At 40.9% G+C, this 25,323-nt stretch overlaps 1 protein-coding gene across 1 annotated transcript in view; it reads right to left on the bottom strand.

The window, feature by feature from the left end:
• The window catches only part of THSD7B (thrombospondin type 1 domain containing 7B), a 426,330-nt gene that overhangs the window by 194,307 nt on the left and 206,700 nt on the right, over positions 1 to 25,323 (bottom strand). The window contains exons 10-11 of the mRNA XM_065413579.1: positions 23,715 to 23,847; positions 21,352 to 21,455 (exon numbers count right to left, since the gene is read on the bottom strand). Of these exons, the coding sequence (XP_065269651.1) occupies positions 21,352 to 21,455; positions 23,715 to 23,847 (237 nt within the window). The remainder of the gene's footprint in view (positions 1 to 21,351; positions 21,456 to 23,714; positions 23,848 to 25,323) is intronic.

Genomic DNA, 25,323 nt, shown 5'->3' with positions numbered 1-25,323 from the left:
ACAAGATTTATCTTTTGGGGGAACTGAATCAACTCAAACACTTAGTGAACTTGGGAGGGATGCCACTCCCACAAAAAGAGAGCTCAAAATATTACTGTGAAATAATTAGATCGTATTAGAAAATAGCCCACATGGATCAAACACCTGTACGTATTTCTGAGCATAGAAGACAATTTCCATGCCACTGCTAAGTAAAGTATTTTGAGAATACAACTGTCAAGTTCTATGGGTCTTGAACCACAGTCCAATCCTCCATCCAGCAGCTCACAGACAGTAGGTGGGACCCAGGTCCCTGAAGCCCAAGTGGGGCACAAGCCCTACCACGACGTTCTGATCAAGAGAACTCCAAGCTTCGTGATTGGACTGCAGACCCTATTTAAGCCAGAGAAGGAAGCAGGAAGTTGTCTGTACAACTGGGCTTCAGCCTGACACAGGCCACACATTTGGTGTTACCTATTCTAGCCTTCTGATCCTGACTTTCTGGTGGCCTGACTCTTGGTAACTGGAACCAGAGGGGAGGAACCTGGAGGCATTGCCCAAACCTGACCTTCGGGTTCAGGCCCTCTGATTCCATTGCCTGATCCTGACCTCCTGGTATTCTAATTTGGCCTGACTCTGGATCCCTGCCCTCTCTTGATTCTGATCTCCTGGTATTCCACCCCATCCTGAATCCTGCTAATAGGCTCCTGACCCCTAGACACTCTGCCCATTCCTGACACTAATGCCTAGGCCAGGTCGCTCATGCCCCAGCTCTGACAACAACCTACCTCCCAGATACCACAATGGTACCATTTCTTCATCTCTCACACAAACACAACATGCTAAAAAAGGTATTTTCAATTAATTGTGTTGCCAGGCCAGACATGACAAACCTCTGTCATTGTAGGAGTGGCACTTCCAAAAATGGGATAACTAAAAAGAGCACCCTTGGATGCATACAGCAATTGCTGGTATTGCTACATGCTTTGGTGGCACCACTGGGTATCTTGCAAAATAAGGTCCCCATAACCATTCCACCCGTCTCTCGTCACTGTACAGTAGATCTAAAATGCCCATTCTAGAATAAACTCTCAGCATTTCTGAATGGCAGGTTGACTGTGGGTTGTTCATTTATTCTGAAATTGAAAACACTATTGTAAAACCTCAGCTTTAAACATGCTGCTGATGGAAACACGAAATAGGCCATTTCAAGAACATAAACATACAATTTCACATGTTACGAATATGGTATCAAGAAACATTTAGCAACTTTGTGAGGGGTCATATTAAATAAATATTGTGGCTGAGGAATTCCAGTTAGCAACACTAAAGTGATGCTGCCTATTATCTAGAGTGCTAGCAGTAATGTAGAGTAGTAGTATGTGCTTATCTGAAGAAAGCAAATTCAATAATTCCCTGCCAAAAAACTGAATTGGTACTTAGTGAACAGATTAAGAGCTTCAAAAATATGTCTATGCATTAAATTCAGTCTAATAATACCAGGCTACATTACGACTAAAACACAATTTTAAAAAATAAAAAAGCCATATAAATAAGTACATTACTTGCAAAGAAAGCACCCATGTAATTTCCACTTTGGTAGTCTCTAAAAGGGAATTGGCAACTCTGCACAAAGAATACAGTTAAACCCAGAAGATAAAGGCAGCAATGGCCAAGTACCATCAATGTACAGATCTTTTCTCCTCTCTATCATCACACCCATCTCAAGAAACTGATCCTAACAGATGTTCCCTGATTAATGCTACAAAAGCAGGGGAAATACAAAAACAAATCTTTGCCAGAGCTCCCCAGAGGAAAATCCCTCCCCAGACCCTAGTTGTCAGTGTGCTGTGAACAAAATTATAGTGTTAAGAATCGAATCCCACATTTCCATAAAAGCTTCTGTGTTTATTTACCCCACAGTTTAAAAAAAGTGTAGGGGTGAAATCCCTAACACCCACTGACTTCAACAGAGTCAGGATTTCACATTAGGAATATTCATGTGTTTTTTTCCTGTTGCCTAGTTACCCTAATTTTGGTACTTCCACACTGCAACAATAAACCACCTATTGCTTTTTGTTCTGAAGGTGCATAAATGCAAGTTCTTCAACCTTTTCAGATAGCGAAACCCCTCCATGTCTATGATTAGCATTTCTGGAATTCCCCAGAATTTGTACATTCTGTTTAAGTGAGATCATTATGAAAAGAGAAAGGAAAATCATTCTGGCAATTTGTTGGAGCATAAATCTCTGCAGTTTCAAATCTGGCAAATGACAACTGTAGCAATCCTTTAGATAAACTTCCTCATCTGTGGCCAGGCTTAAGGTCTCTTGTTCTTAGTGGCCATTTTGAGGTAAAGTTTTGATTAAAGCCATTTTTCTAGGAAATGCATGGTAATGTAAATCGAAACCTAAACAAACATAAACGTGTGACAAATCTTATGATCAGTTAGAATTATTCTGGCATCAATTAGCTCTGCTTTTGATATTAGACACATAACAAGGTTCCATAACAATTCTAAAAAAGCAAAATAAATAAATGACTACTGTACTGTACAATACACTGAAGAGGTTGGAACTGTTTAGAACACAGAGGAGATGAATAAGAGGAGACAAGACAATGACATTTGAAAGACAGACATTTGTTGAGAGAGCAAATTGGGCTCTCAATTTCTCATAGCAAAGGAACATTCAATTAAATGGTAAAGCAGCAAAAATTTAAAACTGACACAAAATACTTGTTTACACAATGCATAATTAACCTATGGAACTCATTGCTACCAAATATAATTGAGGCCAAGCACTTGGTAAAAAAAAAAGAAAAAAGGATCAGACATTTATACAGATAATATCTCATGTACCGGTCAGATGGTCTAATTAAGGACTATATACCCTTACACTTCAGGAGCCTGATTATCACTACAATTTTTTTTTTCTCTGCTGATAATAGTCCACCTTAATTGACTAGTCTCGTTAGAGATGGTATGGCAACACCCATTTTTTCATGTTCTCTGTGCATATATATCTTCCTACTGTATTTTCCACTGCATGCATCCGATGAAGTAGGTTTTAGCCCATGAAAGCTTATGCCCAAATAAATTTGTTAGTCTCTAAGGTGCCACAAGTACTCCACGTTCTTTTCACATAACTGTAAAATACTACATTAAAATGGGCCCGATTCTCTAAGTGCCCTGTGTGATAAAGTGGGATATGTCTGTATCAAATTATGAACTGCATTTTGTATTATGTATTGAACATGTCTAAACTTGCCTGAGGGCAGCCTGTCCTACTGCATTCTGACAGCTGCCTTGCCCAGCAAAGGTGCGTAACACCTCCTTCCAAGATTATCTGAGGCTACAGCTTCACTACGGGGGGGGTCGATTTAAGATACGCAAATTCAGCTACGCGAATAGCGTAGCTGAATTCGACGTATCGCAGCCGACTTACCCCGCTGTAAGGACGGTGGCAAAATCGACCTCCGCGGCTTCCTGTCGACGGCTCTTACTCCCACCTTCCCTGGTGGAGTAAGAGCGTCGATTCGGGGATCGATTGTCGCGTCCCGTAGGGACGCGATAAATCGATCCCCGAGAGGTCGATTTCTACCCGCCGATTCAGGCGGGTAGTGTAGACCTAGCCTGAGAAGCCATCAAGACTGCCATCTGGAGTCATCGGCGTCGATGGCATTTCAACTGCTGGTTCACCCCCATGGAACAATGGGTTTTCTACACAGCAGCCCACAGGAGCCAGCACAACTGGTGGGGCTGGAGCTTCTCAGTTTGAGTACGTGGCACAGAAAGAGGGGTCCTATTGAACAGTGGGGTTCTGCTGTGTGCCGAGCATCACCACACCTATGAAGGACTTGCAGAAGGCAAGGGGGACTCAGCCCAGCCTGAAAGACTGGTGACCCTCAGACTTCACAGAAGGGGTAAGCTCAGGCTAGGGTAGGGTGTGTCTCGGGACTTTTGTTGTTTTCAAAGATCTGTAACTCTCCAGTGTTTTTAAGAGTAAAGTTTCTGTGGGTACGAAATTCCTTTTCTAAGCCTGTGTTCCTTTTCCCCAAAGGGGTTAAACTACAAGTCCAGAGTGCCCCCAGCCAAGTTAAGCTCTGGGGGAGCATGGTTAAGTGACTGTGGGGGCTCAGGAGTTACAGACACTAAGTTTGGAGTCCAGGACAGCTGGATGGAGGCCTTCCAGGGCCCAAGGAAGGGCTTAGATGAGAAATCTGAACATGGAGTGTATCCTAGAGACCCAGAGCTAAAAAATCAGTGGGCAGACTCTACCTAGACCCCACTGGTTTGGCAGGACATGGGCCCCAGCAATTGGGTCCACTTCCAACTGATGTCCATACAGTGGGGCACTGGGTCCAGTTATAACACTCTGCACACAGAGCTCTAACATCAGCTGCCGGAGGAGCTCCCTGTGGACAGTTCAGCAAGCTTGAGAGAATCTACCTGTGTTCTTTCGAACCCTTCATCACTTCTGAATTCCTCCAGAATATTTTTAGTTTGCTGCAGTTTTTGAATAGCAGAATGTATGTTCAAGTTCTTTTCCTGAAGCTGCTTACTAGTGAGGTTAATCTCGAAAAGGATATTATACCACAAAATGAGTGAAGTCACAAATTTGAACTTGGAAAGGCCATTTGCAAGAGCTTCTGCATCTGAACATGCCATATTGCCAGATGATCCAGTAAAGGTAGTATCATCAGAAATTTCAAATGTTTCCAAGTTTATAGCGAAGAGGTTTCAAAGCATCAATGTGACTCTCCCATCTTGTCTGACTAAGTGGTTTCACAGTTAGAGAATTCACATGGCGAGTCAGAATCTCCCAAAAGCGTGTTGAGCCTGAGAAAAAAACATAAACATGTTGCACCAGGTCAAAGAAACTGCTTGCCTCCAAACAGCATCTAGCAGCATCATTGACAACCAAATTCAGAGAATGCACACTGCAAGGAACGAAAAAGGCCCAGGATTGATTTCCATCATTCTCCTTTGCACACCATTGTCTTTATCCTTCATATTACTCCCATTATCATAGCCTTGGCCACGTAAGTTTTCAACAGATAATGACATTGGTTCAAGCTCTTGTTGAATAGTTTCAGTCATAAATGCTCCAGTCGTCTCCTTCAGTGGTACGAAACCTAAAAAATGATCATCATCACTTGTTCAACATGACTCACATCTGGTGTACAGTCCAGTATTATTGAAAAGTATTTTGCAGAATGAGCAGCTTCTACTATTTTCTTTTTAATGGCATTTGCTAGGATTTGAATCAGTTCATTCTGCATATTTTTTCCTAAGTAATGAACCTGTGTTTCATGATCCTTCATGACTGGATCAAACAAAGCTAGGTATTCAACAAATTTTTAAAAGCTCCCATTACCTGGAGTGTATAATTTTTCATTTCTACCGTGGCCGTGGAATGCTAAATTTTGCCCACCGAGAACTCTCATTAAAGCAATCAGAAGCTGTAATATTTGTTGCCAATAATCTTCTTTTTCCTTGATCACACGTAAATTTTCTTCATCGATAATTTTGCCTTTTTTCAATTGTAATTCAAGTTATTTCCAATTCTGAAAACATTCCAAATGTTCTGTACTTCTTTCATCTGAAGAGAGAATTGAAGATATATTTTTCCAGTCCTTCCAACCATTTTCAGTAAGTGATGTACCAATTGCTTGATTTCTAAACAACTTGCAGCAAAAGCAAAACACAGAGTCCTTCGACACTGAATATTGTAACCAGTTTTGATGAATTTCTTCCCCATTAATGAGTTTCCTCTTGTAATGCTGAGCAGAGAATTTTCTTTTATTTCCATCCTTAGGGAAGGGAAATTCATGAACTTGTTTGGGTCCATGTTCCACGAGAATTTGTCGCACACTGTCATCACATCTGGGCCATGAAGCTGGGTCACCATACTGTAACTTGTTTGTAACTTCCTCATCCTTTCTTCCTTCTATTTCATTTACCGTATATACTTGATCATAAGCTCGTTCGTTTATAAGAAGACCCCCCCAAGATGGATAAGTAAAAATGGAAAATTTTTATAACCAGTTCATAAGCCGACCCTATAATTCAGGGGTCAGCAAACGTTGGCTCCCGGGCCATCAGGATAAGCCGCTGGTGGGCCGAGATGGTTTATTTACCTCAAGCGTCCGCAGGCCTGGAGGTAAACCTAAGTAAACAAAATGTCCTGGTGGGACAGCAACTGGTGGGGAAATTTTTTTGGGGGGGAGAAGCTGGGAGTCAGGGTAGTAATACCTGTGACCACCCCCCACATGATCCCACCCCTAGCTCGGGACCCCCACACTGTCCCCATCCCATCCCTACCCACCTTATCTGGGGAGGGCCAGGGGAGGATGTCTCTGGCCTGGCTGGAGCTGCTCCGGCAGGCTGGGCAGCGCGGCCACAGCCTGCTCCGGCGGGACAGACCAGGAGGCGCGGCCACAGAATGTTCCAGCGGGCTGGGCCAGGTAGCACGGCCGCAGCGTGCTCTGGTGGGCCGGGTGGCGTGGCCACAGCCTGCTCTGGGGGGCGGGGCCGAGTGGCACGGCCACAGCCTGCCAGCCCCGGAGCTGCAGCTGTTTCGGCGGCTGGGGGGAGAGCAGCGTGGCCAGAAGCGGAGAGACTCTGGCCACGCCTCTTCCCTTCTGGCTCTGCTGGCTGTGCTGCCTCTCCTTGCTCCCTCTGTTGAGGGGAGGGACTATGCCCCACCTCTCCCTCTCTGTACCCGTTCATAAGCCGACCCCCTTCTCTGGTGCTTCCCTTTTTTACTAAAAAAAAAAAAAAAATCGGCTTATGAACAAGTATATACGGTATTTCAATTTCTGCATGTGTCTCTGAAGGTGAATAAATTTTATCCACTTCCATATCAATCTGATTCTGTGAGCTGCCTTCATCTAGAAGTAAGTTTCCATCATCTTGAGTTTCCAAACTGCTTCCATGTGGATGTGAGCTAACCTCCTCTCCAAGTAAAACTCCTTCATCTGGATGCTGTGAACTGCTTCCATCTTTATTTGGATTAAAGAGAAGATATTTCAGGAAGGATCCCTGCTGTTTTCCTTGGTCCTTTTCCTTCTCAGCCTTTCATTTATGATACTCAGATCCTGAGGGTTTTCTTTTTCCTCTTTCTGCCATGGGGCATTTGAATATTATGTACTGTGCTCCTGACTGCAAGCATCATAGTGTTAAGGATGGCTGACACACCACATGGTTGGCGATTTAAACCACATTGCAGCCATCCCACACATCTTTTCACTGCTTAAAGGTTCAATGATTAGTAACCTACACTCACTTACCTATTAAAATAGTTAGTTACAGCATTTACATGGAAACAAAATGACCTTTTTCAACGTTATAACCCGACACCGACGTTATAACCCGACACCGGTTGTTTGGAAAGTAATCCCCTTCCTCATGGTTACCCGATTGGAGTGTGATGTCATCACTTTCATAGTCTATTAAGCGTTAACGCTGTTACTTTTCTTTTATGGACCTTATTTATTACATGTGAACCAGTTATAACAAAGAAAAGTTCATAATTATACAGCCCAATAATAACGCTAAGGTTTAATAATGCTTAAAGATACTCACATTTTGGATTTATAATGCTGAAAGACATTATTCTTTATTCTTTGGCACCAAGAAAGACAATTTTCCACAGTATTCACTCGATTCTTAACCATCTACCTGCGACGTGTGTTAAAATGACCGTTTGACATGTATCATGTATCTCCGCTCTACATGAATTTCCGGCCATGCAACCTCGATGTCTATTCAAGTTAGGTGTCACTAGAATTGCAGCTCTTGCCGCTGGTAGATGTGTATCATTGTGGCTGAGTTATTGCTTATCAAAATTGCGGAGGGGGTCATCTTGACCCTACGTCGCAAATTGAAAAAAAAATTCACTAACATTTATTTTTGCAGTAAATAAAAGATTTGACATATTAATAAATTCTCAGAAATGTATGGAAAGGAATTATAATTCATATTCCCTCCGTATGTGCACGGGAATTGAAATAATGACATCTTCGTTATTTTATTTGTTTTTTTCATTTTTCATTTTTTTTTTCATTTTCTTTTTATTTGACTTTTTTCCTTGAATTTGGTGCCCCATTTAACTTGGCACCCTAGATGACCGCCTAGTTTGCCTATATGGACGGGCCGTCCCTGTGTAGCTGTGATCTTTAAATCTTTGGAAGACAATGTGTCTCTGAACCAGGGATGGCTCTAGCTTTTTTGCTGCCCCAAGCACGGCAGGCAGGCTGCCTTCGGTGGCCTGCCTGTGGGAGGTCCCCGGTCCCACGGATTCGGCGGCATGCCTGCTGGAGGTCTGCCAGTCCCGCGGCTTCGGCGTACCCGCCACCGAATTGCCGCCGAATCCGTGGGACCGGCTGACCTCCCGCAGACATGCCGGCGAAGGCAGACTGACTGCTGCCCTCGCAGGGACCGGCAGGGTGCCCCCCGCGGCTTGCCGCCCCAGGCCCACGCTTGGAGCGCTGGTGCCTGGAGCCGCCGCTGCTCTGAACAACTGTAAAGGAAGTCAGAACTGACAGCACCTGCCTTCAGTTTGGGGGGAGACATTGCTCTTTATTATGTTTCTCATTCTCCCCCAGTATGTCCCAGCACAGTTTGGTCCTCCTCGGGCTTCTTTCATTGTTCTGTTACATTCTGTTTAGTGATGATCCATCATTTTGAAAAGGACCAAAAATATGGCATCCACTATAGATAGTTGCTTAGCCCACGTACACTACAGGTCAGATTAAAGAAATCCAGGGAGGACTGAAGAGAGCTGAACTTAACCAGGGGGATGAAAGACAAAATGAAAATCTATCTCCCTTTAAATTTAAAGAGGAGTTTCCTTCAGCTAAAATGATCTTTACTCTTTCTGCATCCTTGTTAAATACAATCTGTGCACTGTCAGACCATATTGGGCTTTTATGATTGAAATGCTCTAGTGGTTTTTATAAATTGTGCACGTCGGATAGCAAGGCTCTGTTGACTGAGGTGATTGAGCCATTTCCTATTGATCTAGCGCCTTCCCCTCCTCCCCTCTTCCTAATGAAGGCAGAAAGACATAGCCTGGAAATCTTTGATGTTCCATTCCTCTGCTCTTCATTATTTTGATCTTTTATCAATCCCTGTATTGGTAAATGTCTTGTAATATATGTTTTCTGTGTTTAAGCCTTCTGGCTTCCAAAGGCTTTTATACTTGATCAAGATTTTTTGCATAGAAAATAAAAGCTGTACATAGTACTAAGTCTGGTATTTTTGTTTTGTTTTCCAGATACAAGTAGTACATTGTAAAACGTCATGTTAGGAAACCTGTTTGTTTGCTTGTCTGAGTGGAATAAATTGCCGGTTACTGCAGGAAATCAAATATGTATAATTTTATCTGACATGGCCTTTATCATCTTTATTTTACAGAAAACCCCTTCAGATTGCTAAATTGCCTTTGAATAAAATGTATCACTGTACAGATTACTGTCAGGATAAATTCTTATAAAGAGTCTTCTCAGTGATTGTGGTGGTGGCAGAAAGGGACAATGACTGGAATGAGCTGGGTTCTCTCTTGCTATTGGTTGGTACCTATAAAAAAGGGATACACTGGTTCTTTGACAGTCTCTGAAATACTGACACCACTGTAATTATTTGAGGTGGAAGCTGGACTAAACACAGAAAGAGAAGGGAATTGTGACAGCACTACTAAATATCTTGCTTCTGATACCTGCTAAAGTTTCCTTCCTAAGAAAGAGCTCTTTTGTGAACAATGTGTGATAAGAAATCATAATAAATCTTTCTTCACTTTGACCCATCAACTAAAATCAAAGTGAAGAAAAAAATTGTTCTGCAAGAACACATCACTAGGAGATCAATAGCGTGCACAGTAATGATGACGATTAATTTCCATGCACAACTCCATTACCTAACCTCAAACTGTAAATTTTATACACACACATGTGCGTGCGCACCCCCTCTCCCCCCGTGTTATCTAGTACATGGAGAGAGGGAGACAGAAGTAAGATAGGATTGGAGGAAAACTGTATGGGGCAAAACACAAGTGAGTTATGCTGGTGTGATTTGCAACTAGAGCTGATAAAACCCCTTTGTACCACATCGTGCCACCATGTATGCTGTATGTAACACATGCATTACCAAAATATTATGTCAAATTTTTGGACGAGTGTTAAGAAATTGTATTGGGGTTGGTTTTTTGTATCCCTTCCCTGTAAAGCTAAGTGTTTTAGCTGCCAAAAATCTTAGAGGCAGCCAAAAAACCCTCAGAACCATTTCATCTATTGCACTTTATACTGACTCACTTGCTTTCTACCCCCTAATCTATTTTCCGAGGACTGATTCTAACATTCCCAAACCCCAAGCAGTTTTAATAGACATAATTACAATAACATCTCTCTGCCTCAAAAATCTCTTTTCCTCTTCCCTGCAAATGTGGAATTCCCACAACTGAGCAAAAGTGACAACCTTTCTAGCAAGACCTCCTCCTTCTCCTCTTCACTTCCAATACCCTCTCCTCTTTCTTCCTTGTTTTTTCTTCTTGTGAGATTTTATATCAAGCTTGCCAAAAACTCAGGAGATTTTAGCAGAATCTAATTCAAATTTAAAATCCATGACATAGTCTTAAACTGATTGTGTGTGTGTGTGTGTGTGTGTTGGTATTTTGAAAGGTCTTGTATAGATACAGGATTATTTTATATTCTAAAGATTTTAAACTTATTTTCCATCAACAGATAATATAGAAATTTACAGAAAGAACACATCAGACCTAGGGTAAAATTTTCAGCTGCATCTAAGTGACTTAGGGGCCTAAGTGTTATCAAAAGCCAATAAGTCTTAGACTCCTAAATGCCTATGTCACTTTTGAAATGAGACTTAGGTACGTTGAAAATTCTATCCCAACTATGTATAAAGAAATTTCACACTCTATGGGTAAACAACAATGGGTGGAAAATTTTTATGGGAAACACTTACGGTTTCAATTTGGTCCAAGGTGCTCATCATGATTTAGAGGGAAAAGTAGTACTAAGTAGCTAGATAAAAAAGTGGGAGTATCATTGGATGGGAGTGCAAGTTAATGATATTCAATTAACACTTAATTGATCTGCAGGAAATGAGAACCATAAAGGAAGTAATGAAGAAGATGGCTTCCTTTTCTTTCTGTCACTCAATAGCTATCTAGATAACTCCACTATAGTAGCTGAGTGCCTCACAGACTATCACATTTATCCTCACTGCGTGAGAAGAAGTACTTAGAGAAATGAGAGAAGAGTGTATTATAGAAGCACCACTACTGGCACCTGGCTGGTAAGGATATGTCAGTATTTCTAGTCTTTCTCAACTGTAGAAATTAATTTCAATTTCAAATTTGTTGTAACAGAGCAATGCTACTTCAGTTTGGTTAAAATTACAGCCTTCCAATAATAGATGGAATTTGTTTTGAGCTTTTTTTTTTTTTAGTACTTCTGTAATTCAAGCAGATGGTTGTTTTTTTCTGATGTGTATCAATGTCCTACAATATTATACAACATTAGACCACTACTCTGACTTACTAAAATGCTTCCTCAAGACCAACTCTGCTCTGACACCTACAGATCAATGCTCATTTTGTTGTGCATCAGTCAGGGGTAGCTGATTTTTGTTACTTACTAAATTGGAACCATCAGGAAAGCTGTATAAACCACATGAGCTTATTACTGGTATCTTTGTCCTCCCTTACCATGTGTTTGTCTGTTACAGTCATTTGTTTCATTTATATTGTCTTACAGAGAGTTTTTCTGCAGTACTAGGTTTATAATTATTAGTCATTTTGGATCAACATAGATATATACATAAATAAAATGTAATTTAACAAAATAATTAATTAGTTTGGTTGAAGTTTTGTTTAATTTTTCAGAAGTGGCCAATTTACAATATTTTCGTTTACATGTGAGCCACTGGGTATAACTAGAGGGGTGTATGTCTGGGTGCAAAAAAAGGATTTCTTTGTTGTAACTACACTGCAGGAAAAGAAAGGTGAAATAAGAGAAACTAGAATGAAGGGGAGGTTGATAAACTGTGCAGGCTGGGATGATAGGGTTACTTGTGGCCTCATCTGGAAGAGCAGTTAAAAGGCACAGAATCCCAAGACATTTGTACAAATGAAAGATGGAAGGGGGGTAAGGTCCAAGAGAGAATGATAGGAAAGGAGTAGTTAAGCATGATATTATTAACAACAAGACAGCAAAAATACAAAGTATACAAGTCTCATGAATTTACAACACATTAAAGCAGTTACACTTGTAAAAATTCATTCAAATTTAACAAGTCACAAACATTAATGAATAATTTGACGATGACATAAAATATAACCTTACCTTTCCTGTGTGGGAGAATTCAGACGAAACAAGATTCTCGGGCAGCAAATTTCAGGGCTGCCAGGCAAAGCGTTGATCCAGAACCTGGGTGGACTTTCACCCCTCCTCCCAAATATACACACATCAGACTCTACCCCTGACCTACCCTGCAAACTTATTTTTTCTCCAGTTTGTTTTTCAAGTCCTCGTCACTGATGCTGTCACACTCCAGATCAGTGTTTATGCACTAGCTATTCTCCTAAGGCAATGTGTACAGCAGAGGGAGTGGGACTTAAGCCCCACATGCTTGCCAATTGCCAGATACCTGAGTCCAATATTTTCCTGGTGGTGGGATTCAGGAAGTGGAATGACACCTAACTTTGGACCCCAAGAAGTGTTGCTATACATTCTCCATCTTTCAAGACAGAAGAGATTCCCACATCCCTCCACCTAAACACAGAAACACCCCCCCACACACACACCTTCATAGCAATGAGGGTCTTCACAGTCCTCTTGTCTTCTATTTTCTCATGGTTTGGAGGAGTTTTGGCAGCACCACCCTGTATTTCTCCTCTCAGTGATAGGAGACGGTTCAGTGGCTCCAAAGTATCACTGAACCATTGTGCTGAGTCAGCCGATCTGTGTACTAACTGCATCTGTCTCTCTCTCACACACACACACACACTGCCAATTGCTGACCAGTTCAGGTAACAGTGAAGCATACAAATTTCGGATACTGTTCCATGGATGGCATATCATTGAAGACAAAAAAAATTTGTGTTTCCAAATTTAGTGGCTCCCTGGTGTTCCTAGCATCCTATGTTAGGGGTTGATCACTGAGAGGTGTTGGGAAACCTTAACACTTACTAATGATTACGGGCACCATCTTAATGGCAAAACTCCAGCTGGAAACATGATCAGACACAGTGACAGTTGTGAAACCCACAGCACAACTAAATATAAAGTCCTTATTGTACCAATGCTCTTATTTAAAAACTAAAGAGTTTTTAGAGGGAGCTAATCATTAGACGGAAGCCACTGACAACAGGAAAGAATTATACACAGGATTGTATTACCAAATACCTATAATACCACTGTCAAATTTAATTATTAGTCGGTATTTTTGCCAAATTTTCTGCCATAAACTTATTCAATATAAACTAAAACTATCACGTTGTCATTAACCAGCCAACTGTAAAGAATTCCAATATGTGCATCTTGAAATCAATGGTTCTGTGAAAAACAGTCTGCAGTATTTCACAGCTGAAGTTTACAATTAATAAGTCTTTTCATTCAGCTAATCAGCAATTACATTAACCGCACACCTAACCACTAATAAGCAGTGTCTGATAATTATTTTACAAGCAAAACGACAATGTTGATGCATTGTGATGACACATCTCATTATAACTGGGTTACCACAAAATAATTCTAATAGAAAAAATGATAAGTTATATTGCCTTTACTATGCTACAATTTGATAATGCACTGGATAACTTTAAATTGTATATGGAATGTGAGCACATTTCTGAATGCTACATTCATAGACAATACAAGAATTCTTTCTTTTTTCTTATTTAGTTTTAGAATACTGATTTACCTCACCACTTTATTACAAACTATATCTCTAGAGACAATTCTGTATATATTTTAGGCTATGAGATTTTCCTGAAACCATCACTTTAAACACACAGCCACTAGAAACTGAGATGCCAGATTGTTGTGTTCCCCCCCCCATCCCATAATGATCAGTTTTAATCTGTGCATCAGTCTAAAACAGCCATATGTACAACATACTTGCAGGTACCACAAAACTTACCAGCTGGAGCCTGAAACCTGCACTGAAAGAGACAGAATATTCTTATATTCTCTCCAGTGAGTCTGATGTTGCTTGGATTCCAATTTCTATATTATCCATTTAAACACGACCTTTTTATTGAAATGGCCTATATCTAACTCTTAACGTGCTAGGCACCTAAAGGTGCTGCCAAAGTTAAAACAGTGGTGTAGTGAGGCGGTGTGGTTCCCCGCCGTCCCGGAGAGAGATGAGTCCCTCCGGACACCAGAGTGGGCAGAGCCAGGGAGCTCTGAGCCCACCTCCCAGAGGGTCAGGCGTTGCCCCGGAAGTATAAAGGCCCGACCTCAGAGCTCACTGAGAGAGCAACCACCGGGGAGGCCAGAAGCTCGCAACTGGGAAACCCCAGTGGCCTGCAGTAAATCCGAGGACTGGCCCGACCTGCCCCGCGCCAGCTACCCGGAGGAGTTGCCGAGTCTACCCCTCACCAGCTATCCCGAGGAACCCATGGTGCTGGACCCCCCGAGGACACCACCCCCACCCAGGTATCTCAAGAGGGGGAGTTTGGAAGCAGCCTGGGGGCAGCTGACCCTAGTCTGGCTGCAGCACTGCCAGAGCCCATGTCAATGGGTTGTGGCCAGGATCCCCACTGATGCAGCAGCGGGTCTTCTGCCGCTGCTAGGGCCCCGGGCTGGGACGCAGTGGAGTGGGAGGGCCTGCGTCCTGTGGCAGTCTCCCCCTCTCCCAGGCCCTTTAGAACCTAGGGCCTGGGCCTACTGTTTATATACTGTTGTTGCTCAGCCCCTGCCTAAGGGCCTGAGCACCTGACCCACCATTGCCCCGCCCTGACTTAGGGCCTGGGCTTACTGTGTTTGTTTCTGCCCTTACAAAGGCCACTGAGGAAGACTCCTGCGGCCGAACTAATTCCCCACAAGACATCTTCCCGAGTTTAGTGAGGTGGTGTGGCTCCCCACCAACCCAGAGAGAGACGAGCCCCAGCTAACCTCTCTACAAGTGGTTTGAAGAAAGTGAGGGGACAGGTTCTAAACTCATCTATGCATTGTCGTGCTCAAATAGGCTGCTATGGTGGGTGGGTAAGCAAACCATTAGAATTTCAGAGAGAGGGGGAAGACAGCCAAGCGGCCAATTGTCAACACATTGTCCACCACACAGAAGATCAAGAGTTTCTCTCTTGCTCCTCAGATGAAAAAGACTGGAAATGATGCAAGACAGACTGCTCAGTCCTTGAAGGGGAGGCACTACTTTGATTCTCTCTCAAATAACATCTTCTGCCCAGTGGCTACAGCAGAACCTATATGTATGCAGACCTCCTTGGCTCAGGGAGGTGTGATGGGCAGTACAGACCATTCTGAAACCCAACAGATGCCCTTCATGTCCCCCCCCCACACCTTTATTATCCTTAATGAAGAGAAGCAGCAGCAATTTGGCCAACGAGATAGGAGAGCTTCACATGCAGGAAAGGAAGTAATTCAGCTGAGATGAGTTGAGAGGTTACAAATGGGTCCCACTACGGCATGCTCCACTAATGACTGCAGCATTTCATTAATATTCAGGTCCAGTGGAGTCAGGGGCTATAACAAAGGGCAGATTCTAGGCGAAGGGGAATGCCTGGGGAACTGTTTTCCTTGTCTATAGGAGCTTGGAGCAGGTCTTTGTTAGTTTGTTTATTAAGGTTTCCGAGATAATCAAGGGTGGCTTCTGAATCCTGCACACTGGGTCCTTTTATTTTGCTAATATCTAAATCAATAAATGAGGCTTCCCTAAGGAGATGTTTTTGCTTTCCTTCAGAAGAGCCTCCGGTAATTGGTGGGGGAGGATCAGAATATGTGGTCTTCTCTCCAGAGGCTTTGCCAGGATATGGCAAACAAAAGTGAGATTGGAAGTAAACAAGGGAGAAAAATAGGATGCTTCTAGAATATGCCAGCGTGTGAAATGCAATAATAGGTATTATTTCCATGGAGGGAAAATGGTTTGTTTTTATTAAATTTGTTACCACTGTATTTTCATGACTACTTTTTTTTAAGTGGAGCCTCATTACAGTCTGTCATACATGAATATTTGCTTCATCCAATGGCTTTTGAAAAAAGACTTCAAAGAAGCTTTCATAATATAGGTTATGCATCCACTAATTAAATACCACCAATCCCTTATAATGAGCAACACTCTGCCCGCCCCAATCTAAATTTCTAAGGCAACTTGATTATGTCAGAGTTGAGGTAAGAGGTCACTTCTTGAGGATCCTCCATCACAGACATCAGAGAGCAGTAAAGTCATTGAAGGGCATCTAAAGCAGAAGCAATTTTCTCAGTCTTGACACTTTCTAGTAAATTAGTCACTTGTCGAGCAAAGTGACAGTTATACAGCAAAACAAAATCTTGTAGAGCTCTTCATTTATTCTTGGAAATGTTGTCTATGTCACTGTCAAGGAACAGTAAAGTCCCTAACCCGTTTCCTTCTGAAATGCCCTATCTCGGGGGGCTTCTTGCAAATCATTTCTTAATGAAGTTTAAATGACAAGTACATTTTTTTAGCTTTAGGTATAGCTAACTGTTTTTCCCTACCTCCCTGACATTTTCTATTGTAACTAAATCACTCTATAGAAGGCAATGTATGGGATATGAATAAAAGATTTGTTATTTAACAAAGCAATACCACATTATAGGTAGCTTAACCACACCTTATAAATTATCATTACTAAATAAACAATCATTAAAAGTGCAAATATATAGCATATAGAAGATTGCCAAATGTTTGGCTTTACTGTCAATTAATCAGAGCCAGATTCTAATGTTCTTACTCATGGTGAGTAGCATCTGACTCCAGAAGTGATTTCACTGAGACCGTTCATGGAGTAAGGTGCTATACAACATGTACATTGGCCAAACCGGCCAGTCTCTACGCAAAAGAATTAATGGACACAAATCTGACATCAGGAATCATAACACTCAAAAACCAGTAGGAGAACACTTTAACCTGTCTGGTCATTCAATGACAGACCTGTGGGTGGCAATTTTGCAACAGAAAAGCTTCAAAAACAGACTCCAATGAGAAACTGCTGAACTCAAATTGATATGCAAACTAGATACAATCAATTTAGGCTTGAATAGAGACTGGGAATGGCTGAGCCATTACAAACATTGAATCTATCTCCCCTTGTAAGTATTCTCACACTTCTTATCAAACTGTCTGTACTGGGCTATCTTGATTATCACTTCAAAAGTTTTTTTCTCTTACTTAATTGGCCTCTCAGAGTTGGTAAGACAACTCCCACCTTTTCATGCTCTCTGTATGTGTATATATAGCTCCTCAATATATGTTCCATTCTATGCATCTGAAGAAGTGGGCTGTAGCCCACGAAAGCTTATGCTCAAATAAATTTGTTAGTCTCTAAGGTGCCACAAGTACTCCTGTTCTTTATACAACATATGTAAGAGTATCAGAATCTGGTCCATAGATGGGAATGGACGTTTGAGGGCTATAAAATACATATAAGGGGGCGGAGGGGAGGGGGAAGAGGAGTTAAATATAAACACATCTTTTAAAAATGATTTTTGCTTATTTTATTACACATAATTGGTATGCATTTATTGCTCCTGTAATTTGCCAGGTCTGACAGCCCCAAAGACTGAAATCCTCTTATCTAGGCAGCATATGGACAGCAGGGCCTGGGCAGCAAATTGGAAAGTTTCTGCAAACTGATGCTCTAATATGTGTTGAGACCGCTTCTCTCAAATGGCAAAAGGATCATAATGGTTACTTAGACAGGGAAGAGAGATGAAAGAAATTCACATAAGCATTCTTTGGCGCATAAGTACATCTTGGATAAATATGCTGCAATGTCATGCAAACTGCTTCAACTTTAAAAATTTGGCCTCTCCTCTATAGCTGCTGTAAGGAAGCTAATCAGTGGGAAGTGTGGTGCTGCGATTTGGTATGTGGACTCATGCCTGGGGAATCTGAATGTAGCAGGTCAAGATATGTAGATCTGTTTTCTACAACCCCTTGATCATATGCCAGAGTTCAATATCCTCCATGAGACTCGTTTACTGAAGTGAGGCTGGGGTCAGATGTCTAAATACTTATGGACACTTGTTCAAGTTCAACGTTAGGAGCTCCAAAACGGGTGACTGCCTTGTTGCTGAGGGAAGATGTAAATGAGGGGACATCCCCTTTCCTCAGCAGCAAGGCAGCTGCAGCTGCCATCTGTACATGTCCCTGCAGCTGTGGAAGTGAACAGGTGGCAGCAGAGTAAGGCAGCAGGACAGCAGCAGCAGCTTTTTCTTAAGGTTTCCCCACCAGAGAGAGACTGCCCACTGGGTTTCTCTTCTCTTTAAGCTCCCTAAGTAAGCTACAGGAGCACTGACAAGCTGGTGCCTTCCCTCTTAGCAGCAGTGGGAGCAGAAATCAGGGGAGAGGCCTAGTGTGACAGAGCACTGCACCCCAGGCCTGCAGGAAACAGCCCAAGGTTCTCTTTACATTGGTCCCACCCCAAAATTCACTTTCCTGCAAACCTCACTCATTCCCAATGTCTCTGCCAACCAATAATGCATAATAGTTTGGCTCTAGCATATATCACAGGATTAAGAAGCTGTTATGAAAACTAGAGTTAAAAGAGCAAAGCTATGGAAAATTAGAGAAAATTAGATCTGACTGGATTCTGATATTTTATCAGCAACACTTTGCTTAACCCCACTATGTTATCAGGTTCCTTCCCTGGGTTTAGGATTTTATCTCCTGAGGTACAAAGCAAAAAGCCCTCTATTTTAAAGTGTGAGAGCTTTTCCCGGAGCAAAAGCAAGTAGTGTACTTTTTTAATATGCTTTGAATTTTGGTAGTGAAGTTCATAGAAAGTTTGTGCACTATCAGAACAAAAAGATTATCTTCAGTTCACACAGAGAATGGGGAATAAATATGGGGATGACACTTCAATTTATTGAGCCCTCTTTGGAAACCTCCCATGGAAGGTCACATGGTCAAAACCTCTTAGTCAACTATATTTTCAGTTTTCAACACCAGTTTAAAAAACACCACCTTTTCTTCCATTTGCAGCCCACACACTAACAGGGCTTCACTTTCCTTTCCTTTGTTCCCAGATTATGCAACAAATATAGTTTATCTTAAAAAAAAGAGAATTCTAATCCTATAAAGGAGTAAATTGTTATGTCACGTTCCTTGTAGCTTAAGATACCCAAAGAATAAGGTTTTCCCAATAAAAATAATATTTAGTTAAAATTTTTATTGATTTCTCAGCTGACTGAGAACAGTCAAATCTCTTAGCCACTATGCAGGAATCATTCCAGATTTTTGCACTCACACTCTCAATATAATTGGATCTTTATACTGTCCAAGTGCTTAACCATCAATGGCCAGAGTCTGACTCTCTTTCCCACATTGACCAGTACTTTACATCTCAAATAGTCCCAATGAAAATCCAGCCCCATGTAAATTATTGATAATCAAAATAAGGTAAATGGATAAAAAGATGAAATTTTTATCAATAAATGTCAGTAGAAGTTGATTTCACCATTCACTCACAACTGACAAAAAAAAATTCCTTCAATAATAATCCAAATTTACAGATAGGCAACCTAAGAAAAATGCTGCTATAGAACGTAGAGTTTCGTGTAAGGATATTTACTTTGTACATTTTGACATGAGATGTTGACAATGTGTTTTAACAGTTAAAGCTTTATAACTTTTTGAATCTCAGCATGTAGTGTCATTAACTAATTACTGTCCTGTAATTTCCTGCAGCTATGAAAATTAAGTAGATGCATTTTAAAATGCTTAAAACCCATAATTTTGCACAACTGTAAAAACTGTAAGATAAAACTAGAAATGTTTAAAAATAAACCTTGATATTTTCCATCAGAAATTATAAAAAAATAAAAATTGATGGAAAATATCAAATGCTTTCTTCCAAGCCTAGATATAAGAAAGCATTTCCCCTTCTGGCTTTTCTCACCTCCAGAAGACTGCTGTGAGGTGTACCTCTTTCCACAGCACATCCACTTTACTTTTAACTGGCAAAAGAAGGTTACCTTAAAGATTTCATTACCACCACCTCTGAATGTTGAGCATACTGCCCTTCTTGCACCCCAGACTCAGTAGGCCCCTCCTTCAAGCATTTTATTTTAAAACCTAGTAGCTCCAACCACTTTGTTTCCAAATTGGCATGTGTAAAAGAGTACAGATTCCACCAAGTTCTACTCTCCACTGCACACATTTGGTCAAATTAGTAATACCAACCATTTCTAGATTCAGCACAATACAAAACACCCAGCAAATTCTGTTTATTTCTGCCCTAAACCACAAAGGTTAAACATATTATTTTATCATGGAAAGCCTCACATGTAGCAAATTGCAACACATGCCCAAGTGTTGAACTAGGAAGCAGAGAGGACATGGAGGGAGTTCCTACAGCTTCCTATGTACCATGAAGTCCAGATCCATACCTGCTTTGGAATGAATGTGCCAGGGTGAGGAAGAAAGAGTGCTGAAGATGAAGCAAATTGCACCACTGACCCAAAACAATATACAGAGAAGGAACAATGGGCTGAAACTTCAACTCCCCTTTGGACCATGTAGTACTGGCTGTTAAACAGCTCCTTGGGCATATACCCCAGGTAGGCTCAGAGGATTCCATTCGTCTGCCCCAGGCCTTCTGAGCACAGACCAAAGCTTTTTCATGTGGACATTTTTCTTGCCCAGGATTTCACTGTATGGTATTTTAAACTCATCATCCCCATAGTGTTAAATCAGTATTCTATGTACAGCCTGTTTCTGCAAAGGCTCCCAAGCCTGGGAAATGCTTTCTTGAAAAGCTGTAGTTAATATAATGCATGCATATATTTTCTGAATGGTGTTATACCTATTTCCTTTGTTGAATCCAGAGACCTGTACTGTTTCAAAATTTGTCTCTGTGTTATGTGGCCAAGGGAAGTTACTATTGTATCAGTTCACAATCTCCTTCAGAATCTTTAAGCAAAACATGGGGATTTAACAGCTAGCAATTTACACTGTCTGCTCATCAACATCAGTAAAGCTAAAGATTCTCTTTGAAAATAATGTGAATTTTCTGTATTAAAATACACTTTTCAAACTATGGAAATCACATAAAATATACTACAGTCTATCAATAAGAGAGAATTAATGAAAATCTTAGATTAAACTTTCTGGGGGCGGGGGGGGGGGGCGGGGAGAAGGCTTACCTCTCGACTGCAAACCATGGCCACATGCTTCATTGATTCCCAATATGCCCTGTCTCACAGAATCTGGCACCAGTATACAGTGACTCCATTTATGGGTCTTCCATCTATGATAATAAACAAAGAGTTAAGGGGTTTGTGCTATTATGGTTGCTTAGAAGTGAAGACAGCATTGAAGTAATTTAGGGGTAAAAAAACAAACAAACTACAAGAATGTTGTAATTTTCCCTCAAACAAGCTTTACAAACTTAAGCTCAGATTTAAGATTAAACTCATACGAAATCTACATGAGCCTCCAATCTTCCTCCTTTGTTCTTTTTTTATTTAAGTCTTAGTGCCTTTTTCAAAGTCTACTGAAATCAATGGGAATCTTATCATTGACTTTAGTAACTTCTTGATCAGAGTCCTTTCCTGCAAACCCTTATTCACGAAGTTAATATTTTGCAGAATCTGCCTTCTAGGTTACGATGTGTGATATATAAGAATGCAGGTGAGCATCTGCCCATATATTTTTACAGCTGCTTAGAAACATGTATGCATAATGTCTACTGTAATGTGCAGCTTTGTCGCTACATGCATTTTTACTCTTTTCAAGTACATGTTGTAATGTCGTGATCTGGGACTCAGAAGTTTGCACACAAAGATATAATGGATCTCTATTTACTAATACTTGTATAACACATGGTGTGACGTTGCACTCCATAATGCTTTATAGAAATATGCTTATGAGTGTAAATATGACATAACTGGAATATGTTTTATGCTAGATATAACATATCATGTAACATATCTTTGCAAAGGTTATGTTCTACTGAATGTATTCATCCTATTCGTATGCATGTATCATTTTTATATCGTAAGCTATGAGTGTTGGCTCTATGCTTGTATTTAAAGTGTTTGCTGTAGGAAGCACATAAGGCAGATTTGGTCAACATAGTGTGAAGGGATTATGCGAGTAATTGGGAGTACTTAGCTAACAATGGACCTTGGGAGACGCCAATCCACATCTAAGCTTTCCTGGGAATGTTCAAACTAACATGTAAACAATGGTGTCGGCCTGCAAAAAGCTGAATCATTCATAGACATGTGACTTGCCCAGGTGACTGCAAAACTCCATCTTGTGGAAGGGATTTTACACAGGAGAAGAGAGGGGTTTCCACCCACAAGAGAAAGACTGTATAAGCCCCTGGAAACCCCTCCATTTTGTCTTCAGCTGGCTCAAGAGATAGCCTCTCCACCCCAAAGAGATGCCTGAAAGAAACTGGAGCAAAGGACAGTAACTACGGGGGTGTGAGTGATTGCTGGACCCAGTCTAGGAAGGATTCTAGTCTGTCAAAGAAGCTTATTGGAACATCTCTGAGGGTGAGATTTACCTGCATTTAGTTTCCTACTGTATTAGGCTTAGACTTGCGTGTTTTTGTTTCATTTTGCTTGGTAATTTACTTTGTTCTGTCTGTTATTACTTGGAACCACTTAAATCCTACTTTTTATATTTAATAAAATCACTTTTTACTTATTAATTAACCCAGAACACGTATTAATACCTAGGGGAGCAAACAGCTGTGCATCTCTCTCTATCAGTGTTATAGAGGGTGAACAATTTATGAGTTTATCCTGTATAAGCTTTATACAGAGTAAAATAGATTTATTTGGGGTTTGGATCCCATTGGGAACTGGGTATCTGGGTGTTGGAGACAGGAGCACTTCTTAAGCTGTTTTCAGTTAAGCCTGCAGCTTTTGGGGGACGTGGTTCAGACCTGGGTTAGCAGGCTAGCGTGTCTGGCACAACCAGGCAGGGTACTGAAGTCCCAAGCTGCCGGGGAAAACAGGCTTAGAGGTAGTCTCAGCATATCAAGTGGCAGTCCCAAGGGGGTTTCTGTGACCCAACCCATCACACATGGCCACAGAATTTTACTGAAGAGTGGTAAATAGTTTCCTTTGTTGTGCTATTTGTCTACTCAGAAACTAAAAAATACATATTAATCAGTGAGCTGCAGAGAAGAAGGTGGAGTATCTGCAATAACCATACAATTATCATTAAAGTAGTTTAGTGATTGTAATCCCACATTAGATTAAACTGATATTTAAAATACATTCAGGGTTGGTTTGTTTTCTCATGCATCTTCACACATTTTTAAAACTGAAGGTTGCTTTTTTAGGATGGTGTTTACACTGAGGCTCATTTTGGTGAAATCACACATTAGTTCTACTAAAATGCATTTTTTGTTGATACGGAGCTAATATTTATTTGTTATTTTTTGCGATGAAAAATTATTAAATAAATTGCACATGATTAAAATATAAAATGCATTTCTGGAGAACTAGAAACCCAATGTCAGAGATTCTTAGCTGCTTATTTACAGAACCTGTAAACTGGACAGACAGGAATATCTTCACATTCTCTTTCTTCATACAAGGTGTCTGGGCAGTCCTGTCCCCCATTGGCAGCGTTCTGAATGATAATCCTATATCGGAACTGTTTAATTGCTGTAGCATTGTCTGTAAGAAAAAAATGCAGCAAACATTTGTTTACCAGGCATAGTTGGCATCATTAGCTATCTGGGTTAAAATCCCGCCTGAGGTTACAACTAGTAAAACACTGAAAGCTTGATCCTGCAAAGCAGGGAGGGGTGCTGCTCTATATCAAAGATACCTTTATCTGCTTTAGAATATCAACACATCAGAAGAACAGAACCCAGAATGCTTATGGATCAATTTTCTAAGTGATAAATCACAAGGTAGGACACTGGGGGTGGGTCTGTTACAGATCATCAAATCAAACAAGAGAATGGGATGAGTAGTTCCTTAAACATCTATCTATAATGTGGAAAAACAAAACTTGTTATCATCATGGGGGGGGGGGGGGGGTTCAGGATATATACCAGAGGTCTCAAGCTGCCACTAGTAAAACATATTCAGAGTTTTAAAAAATTATAGACAATAACTTTCTAACATAAATTATTGCAACCAACTTGTGGTGATTCTACATCGACCCTCATTCTAACACAAGGTCATACCATCTAGGAATAAAGAACGTATATCAGATTTACAAAATTGGAGGCAGCATCCTGGAATGCAGTGACACCGAAAAGGACTTAAGAAAATGGTAGTTTCTCCTGAAACAAGAGATCCAGTTCAGTGCTGTAGCTAAGAAGACAAATGGGATCCTTAGATTTGAAGTAGGAGTAGGGTGTTGAAATGCTTTCTGGAAAACCAAGTCCCATTCTAGAGTCCACACTCAAAAAGGATGTTGAAAAACTAGAAAGGGGTCAGAAAAGAGCTACAAAAATGATTCAAGATCTGGAAAACATGCCTTATAATGAGAGAATGTAGGAAGCTCTATGTTGTTAGTTCATACAAGGAAAGGTTAACAGGTAACTTGATTATGGTCTACAAGTCACTATACGTGAACGAGATTTCTGATAGTAGAGGCAGCAGAAAAAGGCACAACAAGTCCAATGGTTGGATGCTGAGTAGAAACAAGGCACAACTTTTTTTTTTTTTTTTTTTTAACAACAAGGTAATTAACCACTGGAACAACTTGCTTGGGATGTGGTGGATTTTTCATCACATGAAGTCTTTAGATCAAGAGCCTGGAAGTCTTTCAAAAAGATATACTATAGCTTAAACAAAAGGTAGGCACCTGATGAACAAATTTATGGATGCAGTTTATGGCCTGTGTTAAGCAGAAGATCGGACTATTTGATCACAATGGACCCTTCTGGCCTTATAATCATTGAGTCTATGAATAAGCACTTAAATATGTACTTAAGTTAAAGATCACAAGTAGTCCACATTGAAGTCAAAGGGATTACTCACACACTTAAATAAGTGCTTCACTGGATCAGGGCAAGAGTGATCAGCATCCTGTAAGCTCAAATCCTTGCTGATTTGTACACTTCAGAAAAAAAAAATCACCATGCAGATTAGCCCAATTACAAAAGGAGCGTCTTTTTCTGTGAAACACAGCCAAAA

Source organism: Emys orbicularis, chromosome 11 (genome assembly GCF_028017835.1).
Source record: "Emys orbicularis isolate rEmyOrb1 chromosome 11, rEmyOrb1.hap1, whole genome shotgun sequence".
In the NCBI taxonomy this organism is placed as follows: Eukaryota; Metazoa; Chordata; order Testudines; family Emydidae; genus Emys; species Emys orbicularis.
This window is presented reverse-complemented; position numbering and strand designations above follow the sequence as displayed.